Genomic DNA, 26,688 nt, shown 5'->3' with positions numbered 1-26,688 from the left:
CAAAGAAAGCTGTATAAAGGGATTGTGGGTATAAGACTATCAGATACACTAGTGTGCACACATATGTGCCTGCACGTGTACACGTGCTCTCACTGCCTTGTTTCTGGGAGCCGTGAACGAAGTCAGCCAAGCTCTTGACCAGGGCTGCTGTGAATGATGGCTCAGGTTGTACACTGCACAGTTCAGGGCATCATTTTCACAGACTGTGATGTGAACGGCCCCCAGAAGTTGTGCAGTGTCCTTGTAGAAAGTTAGACATTATTTTGAAAACCAGAAGGCACCCACTACTGTGGAATCGAACAACATTTGGAGGTGAAAGTTCACGGGATTAGATTCTCTTCTTGCTCTGCAGCGGGATCTCAAGCTCTGCTCTCAGCACATGGGCACACATATGTACACACTGTATCTTCTGCACTTCCCCTTTCCTTTAATCCAGGCTGATTTGCGAGAGCTTCCCTCCCACACTTCAGTACCACAGATGGATTGGGAAAAGCCACAACAAATTAGGGGTGGGGAGTTAGTTCATGGGGGACAATTTCCCAACTCAGGGCTCCTCCAGCCTTCTTTATCTCCAGAGCCTTTTTCTTGAAACCCAGTCCCATGCAATAAAGCACGTTTATTTCATGCAGACAAAGCTTAGTCGATGCTTATAGTTCCAGCTACCCCAGTTTCCTGGGCACAGCTTGGTTGGGAGGGCCTGGTATGACGGAACATGCACAGCGCAGCGACAGGGTGTGTTCACCACCAAACACAGAGAAGGACGGGAGCTGCAAAGCTACGGTAGCTAGAGGAGGACTAGCTTTCCTGATTTCAGTTCACGAAAAGCCTGTGGCCTCTACAGTTCACTCGTTTGGCCTGGCATTTGCCCTTGGCTGTGAGATGACATTTCATTCAAAGTAAGTCAGATGAATTCCCAGGCTTGTGGGATCAGGGCTGGAGTCTCCCCTCCATTGCAGTCCTTCCCTCAAAACCAGTCCTAGGCTTTTGCATTTGTTTTTGTTAAGCAATTGGATCATCCTGAAATGTGTATTTCCTCCAATCTCTTCCACTTTGCAAACTCCACAGAAGCATGTAACCAGTAATTTAAAACCCACAGGGACACTGACTGTGAGCTGAGGCTTCAGACATGCAAAGCGCACAACCCTGGGGAACAGCAGCGTCCGGGACAGGAGGCTCCCATCACTTCACACGTGGGTGGCGTGGGTTTTTGCAAATCAAACGCACGTAGAAACCCAGTGGTGGCCCAGGTTGGACACACTGCACGGGAGGCACGGTGGAGTGAGGACCCAGACCAGGGAGCCACCTGTTCCTGTAGCTTGCGTACATTTAGTTCACACCACCTCAGGCCACTCACACTTTGCTTACCTGCTCATTGTTGCTCTCCCACCATTCCCCATACTCCCTTTGGGGGTGAAACACTCTATTTCCGACTTGTGCTGGGCCAGTCTCCTGTCTTTGTACCTGGTGAGCACGAACAGGGACAGGAGCAAACAGAGAGATGTGATTGTGTGCTTCCCTGGCCGGGCTGAGGAAGAGCTGGGGCTGCAGAGGGTGGCCCCTCGCCCGAACAGGGCTCCTGCTTTCACTGCGGTGGCTGACCTGTGATGCTATAGATGGTTGTGATGGTATATCGATAACACTGGGAGGTAATTTTGTTACTCCTTGGGTGAGCCACATGTGATCTACCCTTTTACATTGCCTGTTGATCATATTTAATAGTCAGTGGAAAAAGGATGTAATTCATAGCCTCTAAGAAAAAGATGAATATCAGTACATTAGAATTTAGTGTTTACCATATGCCAGACCTGGTGCTGGAATTTGACCCAAATGTAGTCCTGGCAACAACTTGTGGCAGAGCCTCTGCTATCATTGTATCCATTTTACTGAAGCAGAAACTTAAGATTTTAAGGATTAAGTAGATTGATCCAGGATTTTGGACACAGGAATCTAAGTTCAGAACCTACACTTTTAGCCATTATAATGTGTTTGCCATCTAGTTTAAAAAGTCATTCTTATCATTAATGAACCTTCCATGAGTGGTACTGTGTCTGAGCGTGATACTAGAGACTGGTGATGCCAAAAGAGAAAAGAGACGTTCCTTGGATGTGAGAGGTTTACATAACCATTAAGCTGAAGTGTGACAGTCAGTATTGGGCTGCTTGCATTGTGGTGAGTGCCTTAAACAGCTTTTATATCAGAGTTAACAATTCGCCACATCTGGAAGGTACTAGAAATTTCATCTAAAATAAGTTAAGAGGTTTCCAACATTTGTCTGCTACGTGGTGCATCAAGATGAACCCTTATACTTGTATGACAGTTTTCAGAGCCAACATGCTTTCACAGAAATAATCTCTTTTTTTAATTCATCAGTTTAAGCCTGTGGGGTAATTAAAGAGGCATTGTTACCCCATTTGCCAAATGAGGAAACTGAGACTTAGTTAACTGACTTGACCAAAATCACAAGCCTAGTGAGTAGAGAGTAATAGTCAGTAGAGCTTGCAAGCGTCCAAGGCTCTTAAGGTTTATTATCTTTATTACATTTTCCCTTCTAAATCTGGAGCCTGATCTGGTGCCACTTCATCCATGTTCCTGTTATTCAGCAGGTAGTGATAAAGTGACTGTCAGAAGACCTGTTTACTCTTGATATAGTCACTTTTAAAAAAAGTTTTCTTTTTCTGCTGTCTCAAAATTCATGTTAAATAAAACAAAAGGCAACAAAATTAAAATCATTATTTGTCCTGGGATAAAGGGCTTGCTCATAACTTTTTTCTCGTCTTAGATGTGAAAAGTATTTAGTATTTGAGTGAAAGTGAAATGGCTCGTTAAGTCAAGCAAAATGGATTACCTTCTTCAGTGAACATTAGTTGAGCATCTATTAAATTCTAGGCAATGGGCTTTGTCCTAGGGATAGAGAGATAAATAATCTTCAGGTCCTGCCTCATAGAGCTCACAGTCTCATGGGAGAAGGAAGGGGAGAAGACAGTATGTACACAGTAACTTTAGGTCTAAGCCATAAAGAAGAGAGGAAAAGAACTTAAAAGACTTTCTTTGAGAAGGTAAAGCATCGGACCAAACCAGATTGAGCAGCTTTTATTTCACCAAAGAAAACACCTTGGAAGAGGATCCCTTGTGAAGTACCAATCATCGAAGGGCATTCCACATTTCAATAGAAATTTTTTGTGTTTATTTGTGAATTGGGTTGCATAGGCAGAATGCTGCTCTAGAGCTTAAATTAAAAGAATATTAATAGAATAATAGAAGTATTCATGGTTCCTTACAAAGGGTTCCTTAAAAGTATTTTGAATATCTTCTGGTAGGCTAATTTCCAGTTAATTTAAATTTTTTCATAGCTAATTTAGGGCATCTACACTCTTCATGCCCCAAAGCTCTTCTTTCTGTCTCTATCTATGTCGCTCTGTCTGTCTGTCTCTCTCATGTACACACACACATAGGCACACACTCTGCCAGGTGCCCCTGCTTATGAAACATCTTATTCTCTCATAACCCACTCTCTTTTGGTAAAAGATTTTACAAAACAAAATAAAAAATACAAATCCCGACTTATTCCAATAAAGCAAGAGATACATTAGACTTATTTAGAAGTTTCAAATAGTTCTTGTATCCAAGGAGAAAATGTCATTTACAGATTGGGAAGCTTATCTTTGCTTTTGGATGGGACACTTCTTCCTGTCTATAACTATAATTACAGCTTAACTATGTTTACCAGATACTTAAATAAACCACATTTTCATTCATTCACTTATTCATTGTTCCATTCACCATAATGTGCTGTTTAAAGTAGCTAATAATGCTTCTATAGTCTCTGCTGCAGGTGTATAATTCTTTCCATTTGGGCTTATTGCAGAACTCTAGAACTGTCAATTAAAATAGTTAAAGCTTTTCAGAGTTTATAGCTAATAAAATATCAGTGAAAATTACTTCTCTTATATAATAAATTCATATATCTTTTAGGCACTTACTAAAGCAGAGATATACACACAGTTACACACACATGTACACACATACTTTTGAGGTACTGTTTTACGTGCTTTACAAATATTAACTCAGTTTTCAAATAAAATGCTTTGTGATTATATTCAAGGTCATAATAGAAATAATAATGCTAACAGAATATTGAATGTTCCAGGTTCTTTTTGGTATATTATCTTCAATTCTTAAAACTACCCTACAGAGTAGGTGCTATTTTCCTTACTCCAAAGAGGCAGGCCTTGAGGATCAGGGTCCGTAAGCCCAAGCTTACAAGGTTTATGAATGGGGAACCCAGTATTAGAAAATGACTCCAACGCTCATCTTATTTCCATTCATCTTCCGTATAAGTAACAATGTCAGTAATTTTAGAAACAAAACTATGAAGACTTATTATTTACCTTTTCTAGGCCCCATTTTGCAAATAAGTAGTAGAGTTAATAAGGATGGCTAGTGGAGGAGCTAGTGTAGGACTTTACATCGTGTTCCCTCATTTGGGTTCCTATAGATGCACTCACTACATATGTTTAATTTACAGCATTCAAACCATTTACTGAATACCCCATGTGCAAGGCACTGTGATAAGGAGCACGTGGATAACTCTATGCCATTGATAAGTTCATAGCCTGGAGTGGGAGGATGAAAGGTAAGCAGATAATTTTCAAACAACGTGAGAAGTTTTATTATAGAAACGGATGCAAGAAGGACTCCTAACCCATACTAGAATGGCAGGAAAAACTTCAGTGAGATATGATCCCAGGGTAAATCTTGAAAGATGAGTAGGAATGCAGTATGAAAAGATGGGTACGCAGGCAGAAGAGACATCAAGAGCAAACAGCATGGTGTGCACGGGGAAACAGTGCTTGGTGTTTTTTACTGTAACCTAGGGTAAATAACACAAGGTAAAATGCATGGTGTGGATGGAGAGGCTAAGAAAAAAATGTGGTCAGAGTTGACATTTAGATAAAATACTACGGACTTGAGGGAATGGAACTAGAGATAGAGCGACTCATTCTATTGTAATAGTTCATGTGAGAGATGTTGAGATAATTCCTTGGGGTAGTGATAATAGGAGGAAAATGAGAGAACAGTTTCAAAAATATTTAGGAGGTAGAATGAGTAGGATCATCGATGAGTTTAAGAGAGAGAAGTGCAGAATGCTACCTCGGTTATTGCCTTGGGTGGTGCACTTAACTAAGTTAAGAAAATATAGGAGAAGGAGTATATTTGGAGGAAGAAATAAAAAGCTTCATTTTGGAATATTGGGTTTGAGATGCTGGTGGAACATACAATTGGACAAATTCAGTAGGCACATGGGTTTAAGAATCCAGAAGTTAGGGGACTATTATGTACTTGGGAGCCATTAGCATACAGATGACTGCAAATACCGCGAGAACGGTTGAAAGTGCCCACAGAGAGCAGGTAAACTATGGGGTGGTGGAGGGAAGGTTTACAGACTTGCTCATTCTACCTGTTCAGAAACTCCTCTAACACTGTTAGTGGAAGCATTCCCTCTAAATGTTTTCTGAGTACCTGCTATATGCTAAATACTGAATTCAGGGTTCTTCAATCTGCTATTTTTTTCCCTTTACAGTCTCCAGACTTATAGATCTGTGCTCAATATAGCTTTGACACTTTGGTTTCTGGGCCATAATCTTAGCGTGAAAATCTGTCACAATAGGTTTAAGAGATTTAAGAATGATTTGTTCTGAAATTAGCTTTAGTTGCCGTCTATGAAGTTTTTTTTTTTTTTTGATTCCTTTTGTACCTCCTTTGTCCAGGAAGCTCTAGTTCCTCTTTACTCAATTCTACAAGAGCCCATGTTCATCTGGTGAATTTAAAAGATATGGGGGTAATCACTAAGGATTGGATAGTAAATGTAATTTCTCCATAATGATTTGAATAAAAAATTCCATTTCTTTACTCCCTTTCCCCTGTCTCTCCCAATATCTACTAGACACTGGATTACTGAAATTTCTATATAGGCTATGTGGTCCAGAATGGATAAATGAGTCCAGAATGAGGTGAAAGACCAGAATAAAATGAATAAATTCAAAGAAGAATGTGTGTATTAGGTGAAATAGCAGGTATTGTGGGGATGATGCCTGAAGCTAGAAGGAAAAGGGAGAGTTTGATATTAAGACATAAGGACTCCTTATGGGAGGGAGATTCAGGTAATATGTTTACTAGAGGTAGGATGGCTAAAACGATAATTCTAATTGCATTAGAATTTAATCATTACAATTGAGAAATGAGCCCATGGTGATGGTTTCCTCTTTATTATATAGACACTAAAGTAACCCAGAACGATAGCAGAGCTTGGGGTGGACAGAAATTCTTTACCTAGAAGTTGGTAGTAAATAGTAATTTTAAAGAAAGTTGAAAGATAGAGGGATAACTAGATGTCAAGAGTCTCAGTGAAGGCGGTTTTTCACTTTTACATTTCTGTGTGACATATGTCTGGAAGTAGCATGGAGTTGCTGACCCCCAGCTCTGTGCCCTGAGGAATATGTGATGTGGAAGGATAAGTAACCTATGAAAGGCCTACAGGGGAAGGAATGTCCTTAGGAGAGAACCAGGTTTTAAGGTAAAGAAAATACAGTAAATGGAGTGTTTAATGAAGAGGTTGAAATTGAAGGAGGGTCTTTATCAAGAAATAGGGATTACAGACAGAGCCTTCAAATGGTTTAGAAGGGAAAAGTCCAGTGGGTGAAACAAAGACCAATATGTGTAATTGGAATTTCCCAACACGATACTGTTTCTGAGATGCTAGGAAGATTCCATGGTAAATTCTCTCACCTTCCCTTAATGTCAAGTGCAAAGATTTTCCATCATCCACGAGTGAGGAGGCCCATGAAGCAAGTGCTGTTGTGAGTAGCTATCCCATGTTTTCTGATACATATTGCAGACTCTCTGAGTATGTGGTTGAGATGAGAGGGGGAAAACGGCATTGAGATCCTGGAGGTCTCAGGAGTAGAGGGAAAAAAGGGACAGAAGAGGAGAAAGCTGAAGGTGCCAGAGGCACATTTCTCTGACTCCATAATTTAGTCAAGGCCTTGTCCTGCCCAAAGTGTTGTTCCTTCCAGTGGCTAAAATTATCTTGAGAAATAGTTTTCTCTTTCCCATCTTCTCTCCCACACTGACTCCCACTATGCCGCATACTCCACTCTTTGAAGGAGCGTTGAGCTAATTCTTCTGAACTCTGAACGATGCCCAGCTCATTTTCTGCTCCCACACTAGGTATCATTCAGTTTAGTGCAAACCACAGGGAGACATTTTCTCCTATGTGTAGAAACCACCGTACACACATTTTACTTTATTCCATCCTCCTTTAAAATATTTAGAGGGAAAAAAAAAACCCCAACAGTGGTCTCTATTAGAGGTCAATGAAAGGAAGATGGAAAATGTTGGAAATTTCATGTATGTTTTCTGTGTAAATTCAATATGGAATGGTCACCAATAGGGCAGGAGAGGAGGATTGGGGAGTTAGTGTGTAGGAGGGTGTTTTTAAAGGAAATTTCTCATTTAAACCATTATGAATGCATCCCATTTACGAAGTAAACTTAAATCCTCTTTTCTTCAACTGCATTCTGTTATTCAGAATAGAAGTATGGTATGAGCAGAGATAAATGATATGGAAGGAAAGAGTCTTTTCCTCAAAAATAAAAATTATTGAAGGAGTTATAGAACAAATCACTTCGTCACAGAAAACCCAGTAAGTGATTTTCACACCAAAATTTCTGTCAAGAAGGCAGAGTTTTGAGGCTAAGATTAAGCATAAGCCTAGAAAACTAGAGAATTACAAAAAGATGATGAGTGAATAAAACTTGTGAATGAATATGTGGATGAATAAATGAATAAAATGGAAAGGTAACTTGGGGGGGTTATCAAATCTCCAAAGGGCTTTGTTGTTATTATTGTTGTTTGTTTTGCTTGGTTTTGTTTTGTTTTTATGAAGTGGAAACTGAAGCAACTTTGTAGACTTAGGTCAAGAGACCAAGGAAGAGAGGAAAAAAATTAAAAATGTTTGGGGAAAGGGAATACCTAGTGTAGAGTTTTCAGATAAAACAATTACAGAATAAAAGGAAAGAACACACTTTTTTCACTTATACTTCATAATTAACCAGTTGGCATATACTGCAGGCTTCATCTTCACACCATACCCGGAATCTGACCATTTCTTACCACCCCCTCTATTTACTACCTGGTCCAAGCCACTGTCATCTTTTACTATGAAAATTACACTGGCTTCCCAAACTGGCCCTGCTTCTGTCTTTACGAAAACCCTCCCCACCACCCAACCCCGCCTAACCATATGCAGTCTTCAGACAGCAACCAGGATAATCCCGTCAATACAAACATCTTTTTTATCGCTTCTCTGCTCAACCCATCTCCCTGAGTAAATCTAAATTTCTTATAACGGTTTACAAAGTCCTGTATAATCTTCCCCCTCTACTGTTTCTCTGATCCCATAACTTACTTTTTTCCCCCTGCCCCACTTTGTTCTGCTTGAAGACACCAGGCATCCTCCCACCAAAGTGCCATTTGCTTTGGTCATTTCCTCTGCCTTCAGTGCTTCCCCACAAAATATCTTGAGAGATTACCTCCTTTAAATCTTTTCTCAAATGTTCCTTTCTCAATATAGCCTGCCATGACCACCCTGTTTAAAAATGCAGCTGTGACCTCACTCTTCCTACCATTTCCTGCTTTTATCTTATCCACCATAATTTATATTCTACTTATTTGTTTTATTTACTGTCTTTTTTCCCAGTAGAACCTTCAAAAAAATGTGAGCTCTATGAAGCATATTAGACTGTTTTCTTCACTGCCATCTTTCCAGTGCCTATGACATTGCCAAGCTTATTACGGGTGATGATATTTGTTGAATGAATATATGCATAAATGAATGAATAAAAGGAGAACCATGTTATGGGAAAATATTCAGGTGGGGAGGAGGAAAGATGAGCAAGCTCATGAGAAATGACATGAGATCTCTCAAAGTTGGAATGATAATCAGTGAGAGGAGAAGGGGTGGAATTTGAGGTTTGTGAAAGTATGGGTAGAAAAGTGAAATAGCCACTATGGACAGGAAGCTTATGGAATAAGCAAAAAATATAAGGAAAATGATTGGCAGGTAAAACACAGAAGGTTGTACAAAAGATCCTCATTTTAAAAAAAGTATTTGCCTCTCTTTCATATAGCCCCATTCTTCATACCAAGGTATCCCATTCTGACATTGAGGAGTTAGATGCTGATTAGACTAAGATGATGATGGTGACCCATTTTACTCTCCGTTTCAGCCAATGATCATGGGAGAGGGTATTCTGGACATTTCTAATGATTTTTTTAGTCTTATCAAGAAAGCACTGGAAAACATGGTCCCTTTTTGCTGTGGACAGTTGTTTGGATGTGATACCTGACAATGTTACAACCATGCAGCAGGCATGAGAGAAGTTAAGGCAACATTGCAAAAAATGGTGGCATGGAAGATTAAAAGAACATAGGTCCTAGGCAATGTCTCTGAGCGACTGAATTAGCCTCTTTTTTTTTTTTTTTTGCGGTACGCGGGCCTCTCACTGTTGTGGCCTCTCCCATTGCGGAGCACAGGCTCCGGACGCGCAGGCTCAGCAGCCATGGCTCACGGGACCAGCCGCTCCGCGGCATGTGGGATCTTCCCAGACCGGGGCACGAACCCGTGTCCCCTGCATCGGCAGGCAGACTCTCAACCACTGTGCCACCAGGGAAGCCCAGAACTTCTTTTTTATGTGAGATTGGTTTCTTTATAATGTAAGCCACTGTGAATTAGATTTTAGATTCTCTAATGCCAGCATCCTCCTACCTCTTACCTTGCTTCATTACTTTCTCTACCAAGGCTGAGTCCAAGAATTTCTAAGGTTGTTTATAACATTTACTTATGCCTAGGTATTTATAAGTGTGTGTGTGTGTGTGTGTGTGTTTATGAAAACCCTAAAGAAGCAAGTTACTACCAAATACTTTATCTTACCTAACCATTTGTATTCTTTTAAATAGTGTTCCTTTTTTATACATATTATTGAATATAAAAAGTGTGAGAGTCTTCATAGAGTTAGATTTGTATAGGAAAAAAAGGAGGGAGATAGACGGGGTAAAGCACAGTATTATGTTCTCAATAATCCACATTTAGAGAATGCCTAAACAGTTGACCCTTATAACCATGGTACAAACACTACTGTTCACTTATCAAAAGCTATGGTAACTGTAGTCACAACTAGTGCAGTATTGTGATTTATAAGATTTCAGATGACCAAAATATATTTTTCATATACATTTGGTCTTTCTCCACCGTTCCCGGCTCACAGCTCTAAAAACTCTTGAAATTTCCTAAGTATTGAGAGTGATAAAAGTGTCTTCTGTGATATTAATGAGGTGACTTTCGGAACTCAGCTAAGGATGGGGCCTGGTTGCCAGTGGACCGAACCATGTGATTAGAGGGTTAGAACTTTCAATCCCACCCTTTTGACCTCCAGGGAAGGGGAAGGGGCTGGAGATTGATTTCAGTTGCCAATGATCAGTGATTTAATCAATCATACCTATGTAAGGAAGGCTCCATAAAAACCCAAAGGACAGGTTTGGAAACTTCCAGGTTGGTGACTTGTAGAGATGTTCAGAGTGCAGTGCCTGGAGAGGGCCTGGAAGCTCTGTGTCTCTTCCTACATACTTTGCCCTGTTCATCTCTTCCATCTTGTTCTGAGTTCTATCCTTTTACAATAAATCGGTGATCTAGTAAGTACGGTGTTTCTCTGAGTTCTGTGAGCCACTATAGCAAGTTTATCCAAGCTGAGGAGGGGATTATGGGAACCTCTGATTTATCGCCAGTAAGTCAGAAATACAACTTGGACTTGGGACTGGCTCTGACTTCCAAGGTAGGGGTCGTGGGAACCTCCAATCTGTAGCTGGTTGGTGACAGCTGTAGGGGAGGGCAGACTTGTGGGACTGAACCCTTAACCTGTGGGATCTGATGTTGTCTTTGGATAGGTAGTGTCACAAGTGAGTTGAATTGTCAAGACACCCAGTTGGTGTTCAAAGAATTGCTTGTTGGTGTGGGGAGAACCCTCCCATAATTGGAACTGAGTCCAGGAACCCAAAATAACCAGTTATTATCTGTTCAGTGTTGCGTTCTCAGACTGATTAACTAGCGAGAACTATCACAAGTCCAAGCACTTACAAGGACTTAGATAAAGTTTTTGGTTGCATGTGTTTGCAGAATTGGTATTGGCCGGCATAGATTTGCTGCATATTTCCCTCAATTACCTTTCATGTCACTAGACTAGGAAAACATCAAGAAAAACAAAGAAGAGACAAATGAAGAAAACAAAGCTTAGTGTCCCTATGTACTTATCCGTTACCTAGTCAGTTATAGATCCACATAAAAGTGGTCCTGGCTTTACTCAGTGACGATTTTGGAATTCTCTTCCAGGCGCCATCCTATTTGAGCCGATTATAGCAAATTTAGGAGCCAGTTTTTGTTTCTCAGTTCTCCCTTTCCCTTTGCCTCCCTGGCTTTGGACAGGATGTTTCTGCCTTTAGTTTTCAATCTTCACTTCGGTCCAGTCATTGCCCCCACTTTCCTTCTGTACCAGTACAACCTTGATAACAGCTCTGGGCACATTCAACCTTGTTCCCCTGTTGGTTTACTCAAACACCAGGCTAGACCTTTGGTCTCCAGGCAAAGTTCGCATCGAGCACCTACCCTAGGTGATATCTTTAGCGATCACCCAGAAACACAGTTTCTAATTTTAAGATGTATGAGGCAGAGTGCACACACTACATTTTATTTTTCAGATTTATTGACACATTACCCTTAGGATCATCCTACTTTTTGATCCTGACAGTGATAAAGTAAGGAGAGAAACTATGAAATATATTTGAATAGCATTTAAAATACTGCAGAAAGCTTTTCTTATATCATTTAATTTTCTCAACAAACTAAGTAATGTAATTATTATTCAGATACGGAATCTATGGCTCAGAAAGCTTCCCAGAGGGGGCTTCCCTGGTGGCGCAGTGGTTGAGAGTCCACCTGCCGATGCAGGGGACACGGGTTCGTGCCCCGGTCTGGGAAGATCCCACATGCCGCGGAGCGGCTGGGCCCGTGAGCCATGGCCGCTGAGCCTGCGCGTCCGGAGCCTGTGCTCCGCAACGGGAGAGGCCACAGCGGTGAGAGGCCCGCGTTCCACCAAAAAAGAAAAAAAAAAAATGTTGCAAAGGAATTCCCCACTTCAGTCTCATCCTTCTGCCCTCTCTGTGCCCATACATAAGTAAACATATTAGAGTGGTTTACTACATGTTCTGGAAGATCTTGTGGTCTCCATGTACAGAAAAACAGCATTTGCCCAGACTTGAAATGTCAATTTGATTCATTCAGAGATTTCAGATTAAAAACAAAAACTGAGCACGATCAATAGGCCCAGAAAATCATGTCAGAAATGAATATAAGTTGCAAAAGTATTTGAGAAGCTGCCAGGGAACATAGTACTCTGTCCTTTATAAAATAAAAGGAAGGTAGAAGTTGACAGTTGAAGAAGCGATGCAAATAACCAATTCAAATGTAAAGAATCAGCTATATTGACCCAGTAATTCTATTCAGAGGAGTTTATCCTAAAGAAATAATTCAACAGAAGCTTGAAGGCTTCTTTGCAAAGATTTTTCCCTTCAGTGATATATAAAATGGCAAAAACTATACAAAACAAGAAAAAACAAACCACTGGAGAATAGTTTAATAAATTACAGCATAGCAATATTATGGAAAAGTGTTAAATTTTGTATTGAGTAAACCCTTTCATTTAGCTTCCAGAGAACTCCCAAAGGTTGTATTTTAATCTCACTTAGGATAAGAACTTGTTTTCAGATATGAATCATCTTTAAGTCATTGCCTTTTCATTGTGTACTTTCCTTTGACATTGCTATTTGTTTCACAATCAGTAGAAACTCAGGAAGATACAGATTTTAAAACTAATTCCAAGGTGCTTTACAAGCTTACACAACATCCTCCATAGGGAAAACTTTTCAGGGAGGAGCAGAATGTTGACCAGAAGGAGGGTCTCCATATGAGAACAGGACCAGCCGAAAGAAACATTGCAGTAGCATTAATTTAACATTGCTGGTTGCTATCTTAGGGTTGAGGAGTTTTCAGACAAAATAATTTATTCTTCCTAAAGACTGATGAGTAGTTTTCCAGCAGGAATTTTTCCTAACATTATTGTGCATGGAAACTGGAAAAGCTTTGGAGTCAGACCAAGCTGGGTAATAATGACAGTGAGAGCCAATATTTACTGAACCCTTGGAATAGACCAGACACATTCTATACCAAAGTTTACTGATTTAATCATTGCAACAGCCCTTTGAACTAGGTACTTCTATTATCCCTATTTTACAAATGAGGAAGAACTAGGACACGGGGAGATTAAGGAACTTGCCCAAGGTTACTGGATTGGTTAACTATGATGCCTATTATCACTAAAATGCTGGTTATAAACACTAACTGGGCCATTTGTTGGGCTATTCTGTCTTTAAATTTTAAATGGCTTAAGGAACACAGGCAAGTGTGCTGTTTTTCAAATCTTTTCATCTTTTTCCTGATCTCCTGGCTTGAGCTGCTGCCTTTGCTTGTTTTTGACCCTTACTACCCTAGAAGATTGGAAGCCTGATCCCTCTTCAGTGTTGACCTCGATTACAGTTTGCCCTTAGCAACTTGGTTTTCTCCATCTGAGAGCCATTGGAGCCCACACCTCCGTGCTTCTCTATGGAAGCAGATTTGCTCTGTAGCTAATGGGGCATCAGGGCCCCTCATCCACAGTAGTCCCTTGCAAGGCCCTGTTCCCAGTTTCGTATTCACATTTTTCAACCTTTCTCTTAAATAGAGGCCCCCCCCGCCGACCCCAACTGCATGAACTTTAAGTCTCACAAAACTTGAATCTACCCCTGCTTCCCAGAGTTTGCCTCCATCTCATAAGGATATCATAAACTAGCTGTGTTACATTAGGAGACTTGCTGACGCTTTCTGAGTTACAATCCCCCTATCTGCAAAGTGGAAATGTTGGGGATCGGTGAGGTAATTTATGAAAAATGCTTGATCTTAGTAGGTGCCTATTACTGTTATTTTCCTACCTGTCATTCTAATAACTTCTATGTCCCGGCAAGGTTTTCCCCAAACAGTTCTGATACAAAATTTTTTGTCCTGTTTTCTCTCCATGTCCCCTAATACTTATGAAACTGTGAGTCCTCCTACGGGATATGACCTGTATCTTCTCCGTTAAATCCTGTGGGTTAATGAATCTTGGATTTTTAGCACCGTCCAGACCTGGCTTACATGCTCCCACATGCCCTAACTTAGGCTGCTGTGAATTAGACTGGATTTGAAAATGATCTGGAGACAGGTGATGTTCTTTTCATTTTATTTCAGCCTGTCGCCCCTGTTAATCTCAAATAGAACCCTATTCTCTTCCTTCATACCCTCATTTCAAATTATAACTAGATATTAGCTGGCTTACTAGTTTATGATCTGTCCTGCTCATTAGCCTGTAAACTTCATGGGAGCAGGGTCACATCTGTTCTTTTCACAAACACCTAGTATGGGGCCTGGCATATAGCAGCAACTCAACAAATGCTTTTCTGCATGCGTGCAGCCACGAAGATGGTAAAAGCAAGAACATTTATCAAAGGTGAGGCAGTAATATTTATGCAAACCTGACTCCAACTAAACCGGCTCTCCCCTTCTGTTGTACACAGATGGTCATTCACCAGTTCTTCTTTTCTCAACATAATTGTTTTGTTTGTCACCCTCCTTTCTTCTTCTAGTCCTCTTCCTTCACCTTGGTTGTTCCCATCTCACATCCACACACAAAACTTTTCCTTCCTTTTTCTATTCCTCTGTCTCTTAGGCTACTGAGGAACGCACAAAGTGTTTCCAAATATTGCAAAAAATCTTAGTTCCCATTTCTCTCAGCTTTTAAAATCACTTGACTTTGATAAGACCAAGATGAGGTAGTGGTAGTTGAGGGAGGTTGGGGAGTTCCTGGTCCCTGTATGTATGTGAGGGGTGAGGGCTGGGCGAGGGCATGCTTACTGGGACAGTTACAGTTGCCCAAGAGTGGGAATGGCACCCAAAGAGAGGGAAGCAGTCTCAGCAAGTCCTGGGTCTGCCAGATTGTGCTCTTACATGAGCTTCAGGAGAACCATCTCCACTCCATTATACTGGACACAAGGTATTAATCACAGGTCTATGGCTAGGGACTGCCTGTCCACTTTCCTTCTATTCTTCATCCCATTGTTTTAATAGTATCATTTTAATAGAGGAAATTATATTCTTCCTGGTCTTAGGATAATGTCCTATGGTTTATTATAATCACATATAATTACAACAGATGTATTTACTAATTTTGCCATTTCTAAGCAGATTCCTCATTGTTCAGTGTCTATCACCATAAATCTAAAGTGAGATTTAATTTCATAATGGTAGATAACCAAAGAAACATTACATAAAAATGATGCTATAAGTTCTTATCTTCAGTGTTTAGTCTCTTGTGTTTCTTAAGTACTTATTATGTACCAGATACTGAACTAGTAGTTGCATGGTGATATAGAAATTCAGGAGTTGATAATAATAGAATGTAATAAAATAATGTATACAGTTATACAGCATCATGTATATTGCATGTATATACATATATACACATACTACACATATACACACACAAAATACCACACCTATCTCTATATAATCATATACAAATACACACATATAGATAGATATACAGTAATTCTCCAAGTTTTTCTAAATGCATTGGGCTTTAGTTTGCTTGAGATAGGCAGTACATCATGGTAATTGAGTGTACTGGCTTTGGCGTGAAGCAACATGGGTTTGATTCCTAGCAATACCGCTTACTCACTGTGTGATTTTGGGTAACTTATATAACTTTTCTTAAATTTCATCTCTGGATAATGAGAGCAGTGCTACTTAACTCACAACACTGATGTGTTACATGGATTTTAGCATTTATTTTCACAAAGACATTATGAGGTCGGTACTGTTATCATCCCCATTTTACAGATAAAGAAACTGACTCACAGAGTGGTTAAATGACTTGCTCAAACTCACATGGTCAGAGGGGGCAAAGTCAGACACATACCTGGGCTGTTGAACTCTGACACTTGTACTCTAGAACGTTAGATTAAAGAAAATAACCGAAATTGCCAAAGGAATGACTAAAAGAGAAAATAAAACAATTTAAAAAAATCAAGGAGAAGCCAAAGAATAGGAAAAGGAGAAAGAGGAAGCATATGTGCCAGGCACTGTTAGGAGTTTTTATACATTGTCTCAAAACATCCTTACAACCCTGGGAAGGGGTAGAGATGACGTTTTTAAAACGAGAACTGTAGTTCACATAGCTGAGGCATGTTGATGTTGCAATGCAATCTAGGTCCTTCGGATTATAAATAACACACTCAGGCACATACTGTGCATCCAGATTTGTAGCATAGTGCTTGGTTCTGTAGTTGGTTTTAAGAAAAATACATTTCACAGCCTCTGAGCTCAAGGAGCTTAGAATCTAATGGGGATGACAAACATGGGTGCTGTAAACAAGAAGAGAACGCTACATTCATGGTGAAGGCAACAACACCTATTGTGTGGGTGGCTAGAATGGAAAGATCCTAGGACTACAATGGAAGGTGTCAGGGCGGACCTTGAACCTCACCTGGCCTGCGAGACTGAAGCTTGGTACCTTGTGCACAGTTGCTGTTTGTTGAATGCATAAGTGATGAGCAGAGTTAGTTAAGTGAAAAGACATAGTTCTTTTTCTGTTACCTTTCCTCCTCACACAGAACCTATTAGAACTGAAGGGCTTAGCTTTCTCTTTCATCCCTAGAGAGAGGGCAGGGTGCAGAGAGGGGAGGAGGGCGAAACCAAGAGGGGCAAGCTTACTGCCTTGCCACTTAATGCCAGGGCAGAGACTACATCTGTGTCTCAATGCCCACAACAGTGACTGGAGCCTGGTAGGGCTCCATGAAGAAATGTGCTGAATGAAAGAATAAATGAATGAGAAAAAAAGATGGATTATTTCAGGGAAGACCTACAGAAAGAAACATGACAGCCAGGAGCCATACCATCATGTTATCCTTTCTTTGAGGCCTTTCCCTTCCCCTCTTATGTAACTATTTCCTTTTCTGTGCCCCTGCAGACCCCCCTACAAAGACTTAAACCTCCTGCAGCTCTCTACTGACATTATTTCCTTACATCTCTGGCTCTACTAAGAGGAGGGGAGTTATCTAGGGGAAGGAAGGTATTGTATTCATCTTTATATCTCTAGTGCCTAAAATATCAACTAGCTTAGCAGACAACATGATGAATAATAGATTCTCAGCAAAGAGTACCTAATTATTATTGTTGTTTGGATAATAAACATCACTGAGTAGAGAACCTTGCTTTCCTATGACTCACATCTGCCCAATTTTCCTCTTTCTAACTTGTTTATCTTGTCTGTATACAGCTTACATCTTTCTACCTCTTGTATTACCGACTCCCTTTCATTCACTACGTTTAATTTTGATTCCATTCTCCATAAAAGTGTGTATTGCTGCCTTGTGTCTCCTTTAGTGCAACTGCCCCGGAACCCCTTTTTGGCATTTCTGCCCCCTCCTGCGGGTCTCTGCTGCCCTCTAGGGGGCCTTGTTCATCACATACTTCTCGGGACCCAGTTTGATCGGCACTTGGCAGCACAGACTTTGGTTGGGATTGCTGGGCTTATGGCAGGGCTGCCAACCCCCAAGGCTCCTATGCCTGCTCGTGCAGCCCCCAGTTTATAAACTTGTGGCTGTCTAGTATAATGGGTTTAGGAATATGAACCTGGGGCATAAGCAAGCAAGGAGGCTGGCAAGAACTGAAACCCACCACAAGTGGAGGTTTTGAGGAGGTTGCCATGGGATATCAGTGCTTTTGGTACCGAGAGGATCCTCAGTTGTGAGTATCCCACCTGCATTTTGCTAGTTTGCATATTATGTCAAAGTTTATTCTATGGAATCCAGCATCCAACTAATGAGAGTGTTCTACCTGATAAATGAAGGATGATTTCCATCTTTGCTTGGGCCTCTGTGATATAACGAACTTCCTCAAAGAGTTGGGGCCTCGGACTTCTCTGGTGGCGCAGTGGTTAAGAATCTGCCTGCCAGTGCAGGGGACACGGGTTTGAGCCCTGGTCTGGGAAGATCCCACATGCCGTGGAGCAACTAAGCCCATACACCACAACTACTGAGCCTGCGTGCCACAACTACTGAAGCCTGCATGCCTAGAGCCTGTGCTCCGCAACAAGTGAAGGAACTGCAATGAGAAGCCCGTGCACCACACCAAAGCATAGCCCCCGCTCGCTGCAACTAGAGAAAGCCTGTGCGCAGCAACGAAGACCTAATGAAGCCAAATAAACAAATAAATAAATTTTTTTTTTATAAAAAAGAAGAGTTGGGGCCTCACTGGTTTTTTTTTTTTTTTTTTTTTTTGTTAAAGCCCAAACCAATATCTGGTTACCATGTCCAGTGGTGATGACTCTTAACTTTATCTAATTTGACTTCTCTCTAACATCGGAACTATTGATCACTCCTTCACGTATGGGTCATTCTTTTTTCTTTTGTGTTATCACTTGTATCTAGGTCTCAGATGTACTTAATACTAATATTCAGGAATTCTTTGTCTATTAATCAGACTTTCCTTTCTCTAGTCCGTGGGCTCCGCCCTTTGCTTTTCCAAACTGTACTTCAACCACCAAACTCTTTGGATTTGCAGGCCAGTTTTTCTAGCAGCTTCTTGGATTTGTTCACTTAGATGTCTCTTAGGATTTTCATGTTTAACAATTCCAAAACGGAGCTCATTTTTCTTCAGACTTTCTCTCCTTTCCCTTACCATCTTTGGTCCCAAATTTCTGCTCATTTAGTCTGATTATCGTCAAATGCGAATGGCTCCCGCAGCCCTTTTATTTTAATGTCTCTCCTGGACTTCTTCGCTGATTTCATGGGGCATAGTATTAACATCTCCAAAACTTCACACTTGATTTTATCCTTCAAGCTTCTCCTCCCCGAGTCTGAATTACACAGGTCCCAATTCTCCCATTTATACGGGCCAAAAACCTAGGGTTCATCTTTATCTTTAGTTTTTCTCTTTCCTTCACATACAACATAACAATGATTAAGTCCTATCATTAAACTTTCTACTTGAAACCATCATAATCTCTTACCTAGCCCATCCCCATGGTCTTCTAGCTGCTTTCTCCCTTCTCTTCTTTCCACTCCATGTTCTATTCTATCTGTGTAAACCAGAGGGATCTCTTTAACATAGTAATCTCATCATGTAACTTCTCGAAGCTGCCAAAGCTTCCCATCATATTCAGGACAAAGTACAAAATCTGTACCTCACCTCATCGGATCTCCAAGTGCCCATCTACAATTTTCTCTTACCATCCTCTCACCTTATTTTATTCCATGCACAGTGGACTTTGCTTGTCCCCTGAAATGACAATCTGATTCCCGCCTCAAAATCTTTTCACTTGCTGTTCCCTCTGCCTGGAACACTTACCCTCCACCTCTCCGATCTTTACGTATCTTATTTTCTCTCTTCGTTCTGCTCTCTGTTCAACTTCTTCAGGGAGGCTGTCATGACACCATAACTAAAAATGTCTAAAATCACTCCCTATCCAGCCCACTCTAGTTCTTCACCTTTCTTCGTTATTTTAATAGCAGTTATACCTATACGGAGTTGTATTATGCATTTGTTTACTTTTTATTGTCATTCTTTCTGACTGCAGTTGAAGTTCTGTGAGGGTTGAGATTTTGTTTTCATTACCACTTTATCCTCAAAGAGAGAACAGATCCTGGTACACAGCACATTCTCAGTGAATAATTGCTGGGTGTAGTGGTGAACAAAGTTAGGGTATTGAAATGTATTCCAAGTCCTCTGTCACATAACTTTTGCTTTATTTTCAATGGGACCATACATATATATATATATGTATATATATAGACATACACACATATATATATATGAAATATATATAATGTATTATGTATTAGTACTTTTTTATTGCAGTAGAATAGTTAACGTAACGCAGTTTGGTGGTAATTTGTCTAAATAAAACTTTCTTCCTTTTAGAAAGATGTCTGTATAAAAATGATAGCATTCAAAACTAAGAATTTTTCTGTGTACTGTGGGGAATTCATAAAGATTGAAGGTATGGAAGAAATTAAAAATTTTTATTACAGAGATAAGAAATCACACACATTATAATAACTTAAAGGGTCTCTATCTCATATATATATACACATACACACACAGACACACACACAGAAACACATATCTCCATCTAAGTGAATGATGAAGTCATTAATAATGGGCTATATATGTTTAGAGCTTCTGTGGACTAGATGGTGAATAATGGCTTTCTAAATGGCATAAGGTGGATCAGGTAAGAAGAGTGAGGACGAATTAATTTCATGGTCAGTAGATAATCTGTAGAAGCAGCAGTGTACAAGGAGTGTTTGGGGTCCATGTGTGAAGCAGATTGATCTATGCAGAAGATTAAAGCTCAGGAGGAGAACGAAGTAAGGTTGAAAAGGTAAGAAGGATAACCTGAAGACATTCTGAAGAGCTTTGAATTGCCAGGAGTGTATTTTTCAACGTGTGGGAACTGAGGAGGTGCCGACTGGTTGTGAGCTGGTCAAATGTATTGGGTTTATCACTATTGCAATAATTCAGGTGTACAGAGATAAGGTATTGGATTGTATAGCAGTCGTGGAAATAAAAATGAGGATAAACATGTCTTAAAAAACATTTAAAATAGCATGTAATGTCTCAATAGCATCTAATCTCTATGTTCAAGTTAAGGACAAGGACAAATTAAGCATGGCTAACTTTTTGATGGTGGGAAGTAGCACTTGTTACATTTAACAGAAACACAGAGAAAACAAACCATTATAGAAGAATCTATAAAAGAGTGATTTTTGGACGTGTTGATGTTGAGAGGATGCCAGGTGTGAAGATGGAACTATCGGACTGTCATTTGGATAGTCAAAACTAGAACTCAAGGAAGAATATTTGAGACTTGAAAGTACAATGACGGCTGAGTTCTCCAAAGAAGAGAACACAAGGAGAAAGGAGCCAGAGACCATGGATTGACCTTAGTGAACGCAGACAGTTAGGAGACAGGAAGTGGCCCTGAACTCTGAGCCTCTGTGTCTGTTATCTCTTGCTGGAACCTCTTCCCCCACCTAAGCAACTCGAACACTCCTACTTATCTTTCTTTTCAATGTTACCTCCTTTGTGAGTTTCTTTAGTATATCACTGAGAGTTGAAATTCTATAACTGATTCTCCCTTTGCAGACCGACAGGAATTTTTTTCCAGCTAAGGGGTAATGGAGGATATAACAGGGCAGAGTGCAGCGGGCATGAGGAGTCGCCCGGAGTCATGGGGTCAGATCAGCTCAGTCCCAAGCGAAGTATACAATCTTAGAAAAATTATTTCATCTCTCAGAATCTGTACAAATTAAATAACATATTACACGTAAGATCAAAGAGCACATTGAAGGAGCTTGTTCTCTTCTTGGATGTGTTAGGAGTTTTTGGGAGGAATGCCAGACAAATGGGGGCAGGGCAAATGACTCAGGAAAGGTAGAGAACTTATAAGAAATTAGAGAAAAGGATATTCCATCTTTACTAAGGGAAACTAGATTACTAGATTTGAGGGAGGAGAAGGAATTGTTAACTCAGAGAATTATGCCTGAGCCATACTCTTTTCTGGTATGTTCTGCAAGAGATGTGACTCGCATGCCCCAGATATGGTGTAGCTAGGCCAAGCAGGGCTAATGCAAATAAAAGGAACATTTCTGGAAACAGAACTTTGAAAAAAAATGCTTAGTTTACCCCACCCTCCAACAATTTATATCAGTTAATCAAAAGCATTTAAATTCAAGTAGTGACAAATGAGACCACTAACATCACATGCAAATTAAAATTCACTGTAATCGCAGCATTCAGGAATATCAGTTCATTATACAAAGGGAGTGTTTTAGATTCAATTCATCAAAATCATCCAGACATAGCCTTTTAGAGTTCCACAAATATACTTCAATTATTGCAGAGCCAAACTAATTAATCATTTCAAAGCATTTCTCTTCCCCAAAATTAAACACCTGAAACATACCATTCGTAATACTATAACCCACCAGATCTAAATCTTCTTAGCATTTGCTTTCTACATGCCCAGTGAGAGACAGAAATACATTTTTTCTTTTCAGAAATACATTTAAATGGTATATTGTTAGGCAGTGGTAGAGCAAGACTTGAAAAGTTGACTTATTCTCTTGGAGAATGAACTACCATTGAGTGCTGATTCACCATTAGGGAAGGGACTAGGTCTTCACCAGAGACTAGAGAAGTGAATTTTTGCTGCTCACGCAACACATATTTACTGGAGAGCTTCTTTAAAAAGGCACTGTGTTAGTTGCTGGTGATGGAGACATAGAAGGTAATGCCTACAAGAAACTTACGGTCTACCAGGGAGAAAGACACAAACTGACACTGTCATACAACTTGAACAGTTCTATATGGAGTTCTGTCAGGAGATCCAGAAAGTCCAGGGAAAATACAGTTTATAAAAGAGGTGTTATATTTGGGTTAGGAATTGGAGGGTAAGAAGGTGTTTTCTAGGTAAAAGGATGACAGATAAATGCAGATATTAGTAGAGGCAGAAAGAATAGAATATATACAGCAGGAGTATGACAAACAAGGAAATGGCTGAGGCGTGGAATATTTGGGGAACTATGTGCAGGCTGGCATCGCTAGCGTACGTAATATGTCAGGGGGGAACGTTGGCGGATTGGTGGAGCGGATTGGTGGCCAGGCCTCAGGTTGAGAAGGTCAAGTCTTCAAGAGCCAGGTCTTAAAGGGCTTTGTGAGCCATGTGAAAGAGTTTATGATTTTTATATTTTAAGGCATGTATACCTACTAAGTTGAAGGCTGGGTAGCGCGATCAAATTTGAACTTTAGGAAGATCACTCTGGCAGCTGTTGGGACAGGGTGTACATCAATAATAGAGATTTAGGACATTTTGTCAGTAGTTCAGACAATAGGTGATGGGGTCCTGATCCAGGGTACTATCATTGAGAATGCAAAAGATAAGGTAAAATAAGTAGAGAAAATGGTTGAGGAAAGTGAAGAGTCAGGAATGACACAGGGTTGGGCAAGTAGGTTGAAGGTGTAGCTTTTATCCAGAGAGGAAATATCAGAGGAAGAAGAGCCTTCAATGATAACTTCTTTTTTTTTTTTTTTTGAGAAGTTTTCATTTTATTCAACGTTGATTTTTTTGTTTTATATGCAAGGTAATTCCAAACTTGCTGTTGGGGCAATAAGTATGAAGTATTAAAACTAGGACCAAGTCTTAAGTTGCAGAAATATATACTCTGAGATAGTACAACAGACCCATTTTTAAGGCAATGAGAATTGTACATAGTTTCTGACAAGTTCTTTCACTTAGCACTTTCACAAGTGATGATGAAATCATTATTTAATTTCTTGGTCAAAATAATACTTTCCTCTGATGACTTCTGTCTCTTAGATGTTGTAATTATCCAGGATGTCAAATACATTTAATTCTAAAAATTTGACTTGAATATTTGCATAAAGTAGGTGCTTAAGAAATGTCTGGTGAATTTTAACTGTATCTAATCACTTTCAAAAGAAACCTTCACCATCTCAAGCAGTTTTAAATTGGCAACTTTAGAAATAGTCTTCATTTGAAGAAAGGGAATAAAAAGAAATCATAAAAAATAAATCATAACTGAGAAAAATGAAACCATATATTCAATCTGAATCTGCCTTTACGAGACATATCCCATTCCTGGAGCAGTTTAGTTCAAGTCAGTGCTGTCTGCCTTATGCAGACGTTTTAGCCAAGAAACTGAAATGTCCTTCTCATGTTTTCTTGTTCTGATGACCAAGCCAGATTGGCTTTGGGCCGTAACTGGATTATAACTCAGTGGGGTGTGGCAGACAGTGGCTCTAAGGCTCACAGAAAGAGAAAGTAGTAAGGGAAGCGGTTAACAAAAGAAAATGGGGCAACGAATAATCATTTCGTTTGTCGAGGAAGTTAAACAGGAAGACATCCAGCCTAAATCAAATTACAGTGATGATGACACTTTCTCAAGTCTTTCTCAGTCCTGACCTTTTGTTGATTCCTACATACAAACTCTTTACTACCCTTTCAAATACAGTCATAGTGCTTATAATTTCTGACAGTGAAGGCCGTGGACTGCTTGGATTAGGATTCAAGGTCCAGATCCTTTCCAGGTATCTGTCCTTGGGCAATTGGCTTTACCGTGCTGTCTCTCAATTCCCTCATTTATAACATGATGCTGCTAATGTTACCTACTTCACAGGGTTGTCTTAAGGATTCAGTGAATGTTTATGAGGCGCTGATAATAGAGCCTGAAACATTGTAAATGTTCAATAAAAGTAAGCTGTCGTCAGCAGCATCATCCCTGGGGTTATCCTTTTCCTACACCCTGTATTTCACCTTCTCTTTTTTAGGTTCTGCCTGTTTAAACTTTTGGCGAGAGTGCCTACAAGCTTGATTTTAAATCCAGAAGCAGTGACTGCCTGACCCCATCCTCGGTGTCCTTTCTCATCCCCCTCCCACCAGCAGACCCCAGCCCCACCTCACTTGCACTGAGCCCCAGATATAAAATGCTGCAGAATCTAACTCATTAATTTTCACTGAAGTGAAAGGCTACCTGCCCCGTTATCATGCTTTGTTCCTCTCCAGCAATGATGTGACTAAGCATGTGACAGGGAAGACTGGCTTCTGATTCCGAAGGTCAAGCTTTAGAGAAAGCCTTAAGTTTTAGTGCGTTTTAAGGCTAAAGTTCTCAACTCAACAGTTGAGTTCAAACCCTCGGTTAGCCACTCACCACTTTGGGCAAGTGTCTTCATCTCTCTAATCCTCATCAGTATAAGGGGCACAATGACACTTTTGAACCGGGTTGTTGGAAGACAGGAATTGGCTTAAATAAATAGCACTCATGGACACTTGGTGTATCCTCAGGAAATGGAAGATCTTGATAGTAGTCAGTTTGATTCCTGAAGACTGAACACTGGGAACATGACCTATTGGATTTGAAAGGCATTTCTGGTGGCAAAAGTGAGTGGTGGAAGAATATTTAGGCAAGGCTCCTCTATGATGTATGAGAATAAGATGTATGTTATAAAAATCTAGCATCCATACTCTAGGGAATAATACTGCTTTTTCTCAGCTTTTATATGCCGTACCATTTTTATAGGAGTGGAAATGTGAACTCAACAATCTTGAGAAAACCAGCAAGTTTGTATTAGGAGTCTTATTCAGTTGGTACAGCTGGGAATCAGTGCATCTACTGTTAGCGCTGCTTTTGCAGAAGTCTGCCTCCGGCTGCACGCATCAAGTTCTGTACAGGCCCACAGTGGCAGTTCTCTCTCACTGCTACACAAGCTGAGGGCATCTAGAACCGAAACGCTGTCTATCTACCACCGGAGATGCCTAGAGACCCCCGCCTGCCACCTGGTGGCAGGAGAGGGACCTAGTCCGCTGACTGCTGGGGGGTGGCGACGAGGGTTGTGGGACAAGGAAAGGAGGAAAGAAGGGGAGAGTCTGGGCCTTCACTAGCATCACTGAGGATGGTTAGGAATGCCCTGGAGTTGAAAGGCTGTCTGGTCCTTTCAGCCCACAGGTCGCTCTCTGTCTGGCACCATTCTCCCCAGAGAAGCAGTCACAATGCAGTATCTGCACAGTGACTACAATTAAATGAAAGCCTCTGGAAATATCCAAGGGGAAATTAGATAACATGTGCTTTGATGCAGGGATTTGGAGTTTGCAAGTGAAAGAGACAGGCAAGACATCAGAAGTCTGCATCTGCTGAGCTCCCATTCGGCACATTAACATTCTGCTGATGCGTCTTTGCAAGTTCTTCACTGAAGTCAGTTTGCTCAGTTTTTCTCAAGTATCATCAGATATTTCCAACATCCTTTAGGTTAAAACAAGTCCTAAAATTAGACTCCTGTTGTGAGTGGAGGTTGAAATCGAATTTTTTCTTATATTTTCATTAGTTAACTATCGAAAGAGAACAGTGCTTGCCAGTCCATTTGGACCGGAGCATTTGGTTCTCGTTGTGCTGTGCTGGCAGCCACTAGCTCTGTGCCTGGAGGAGAAAAGCCTCCTTTTGCCCTGGACCATTCTTCAGCGATTGGCCTCACACTTGGCTGTACCCAGTGGCTGGATGGCCCCTGAGGGACGTGTCCGCAGTTCACTTTGAACTCAGGTTCTCTCTCATTTCCCTCAGATGCTCCTTCCTCCCCACCCCCGTCCCCCAACTCCCACAATGTCACCACGTGTCTGTCTGAGTCAGAACACGCTCTCCGGTGTGCCAGACTCTCGCCAGTGAGTCAAGTGGGCCCAGCTTCCCTCAGTTTCTGACCAGGACTCTGGTGGGATCCAGAGTGAAGTGGACAGGACAGAACCTAGGGAGAAGTTGAGATGGATGGTGTAGCACAGTGGGGCCCTTTTATACTTTGAGGAGCGAAAGTAGGGCCTCAGTAGGGCTTGATCTCCTTTTTCTCTCCTGTGCGACCACAATGACAGTTTCCTGAGTTCCTGC

The 26,688-nt window shown here is 40.7% G+C and overlaps 1 protein-coding gene and 1 long non-coding RNA gene across 4 annotated transcripts in view; one reads left to right on the top strand and one right to left on the bottom strand.

Moving 5' to 3' along the window:
• Positions 1 to 26,688, bottom strand: part of GRM5 (glutamate metabotropic receptor 5) — a gene marked incomplete at both ends in the record, with an annotated part of 539,059 nt that overhangs the window by 15,476 nt on the left and 496,895 nt on the right. Inside the window, one exon of one of the 2 annotated variants that reach the window (XM_082659930.1) lies at positions 1,366 to 1,461. The exons of the other annotated variant lie outside the window; for it this stretch is intronic. Coding sequence (XP_082516056.1) covers positions 1,366 to 1,461 — 96 coding nt within the window. The remainder of the gene's footprint in view (positions 1 to 1,365; positions 1,462 to 26,688) is intronic. 2 annotated transcript variants of the gene reach the window in all.
• The window catches only part of LOC309826002, a 115,165-nt gene that overhangs the window by 15,210 nt on the left and 73,267 nt on the right, over positions 1 to 26,688 (top strand). The window contains exon 3 of one of the 2 annotated variants that reach the window (XR_014297082.1): positions 4,526 to 4,633. The exons of the other annotated variant lie outside the window; for it this stretch is intronic. This is a non-coding gene — a long non-coding RNA (uncharacterized lncRNA). Of the gene's footprint in view, positions 1 to 4,525; positions 4,634 to 26,688 lie in introns of those variants that run through there. 2 annotated transcript variants of the gene reach the window in all.

The sequence above is a fragment of the Grampus griseus genome (genome assembly GCF_964374135.1).
Source record: "Grampus griseus genome assembly, chromosome: 8".
NCBI lineage: Eukaryota > Metazoa > Chordata > Mammalia > Artiodactyla > Delphinidae > Grampus > Grampus griseus.
The sequence above is the reverse complement of the archived record's forward strand: the minus strand, read 5'-3'. Positions and strand labels throughout refer to the sequence as shown.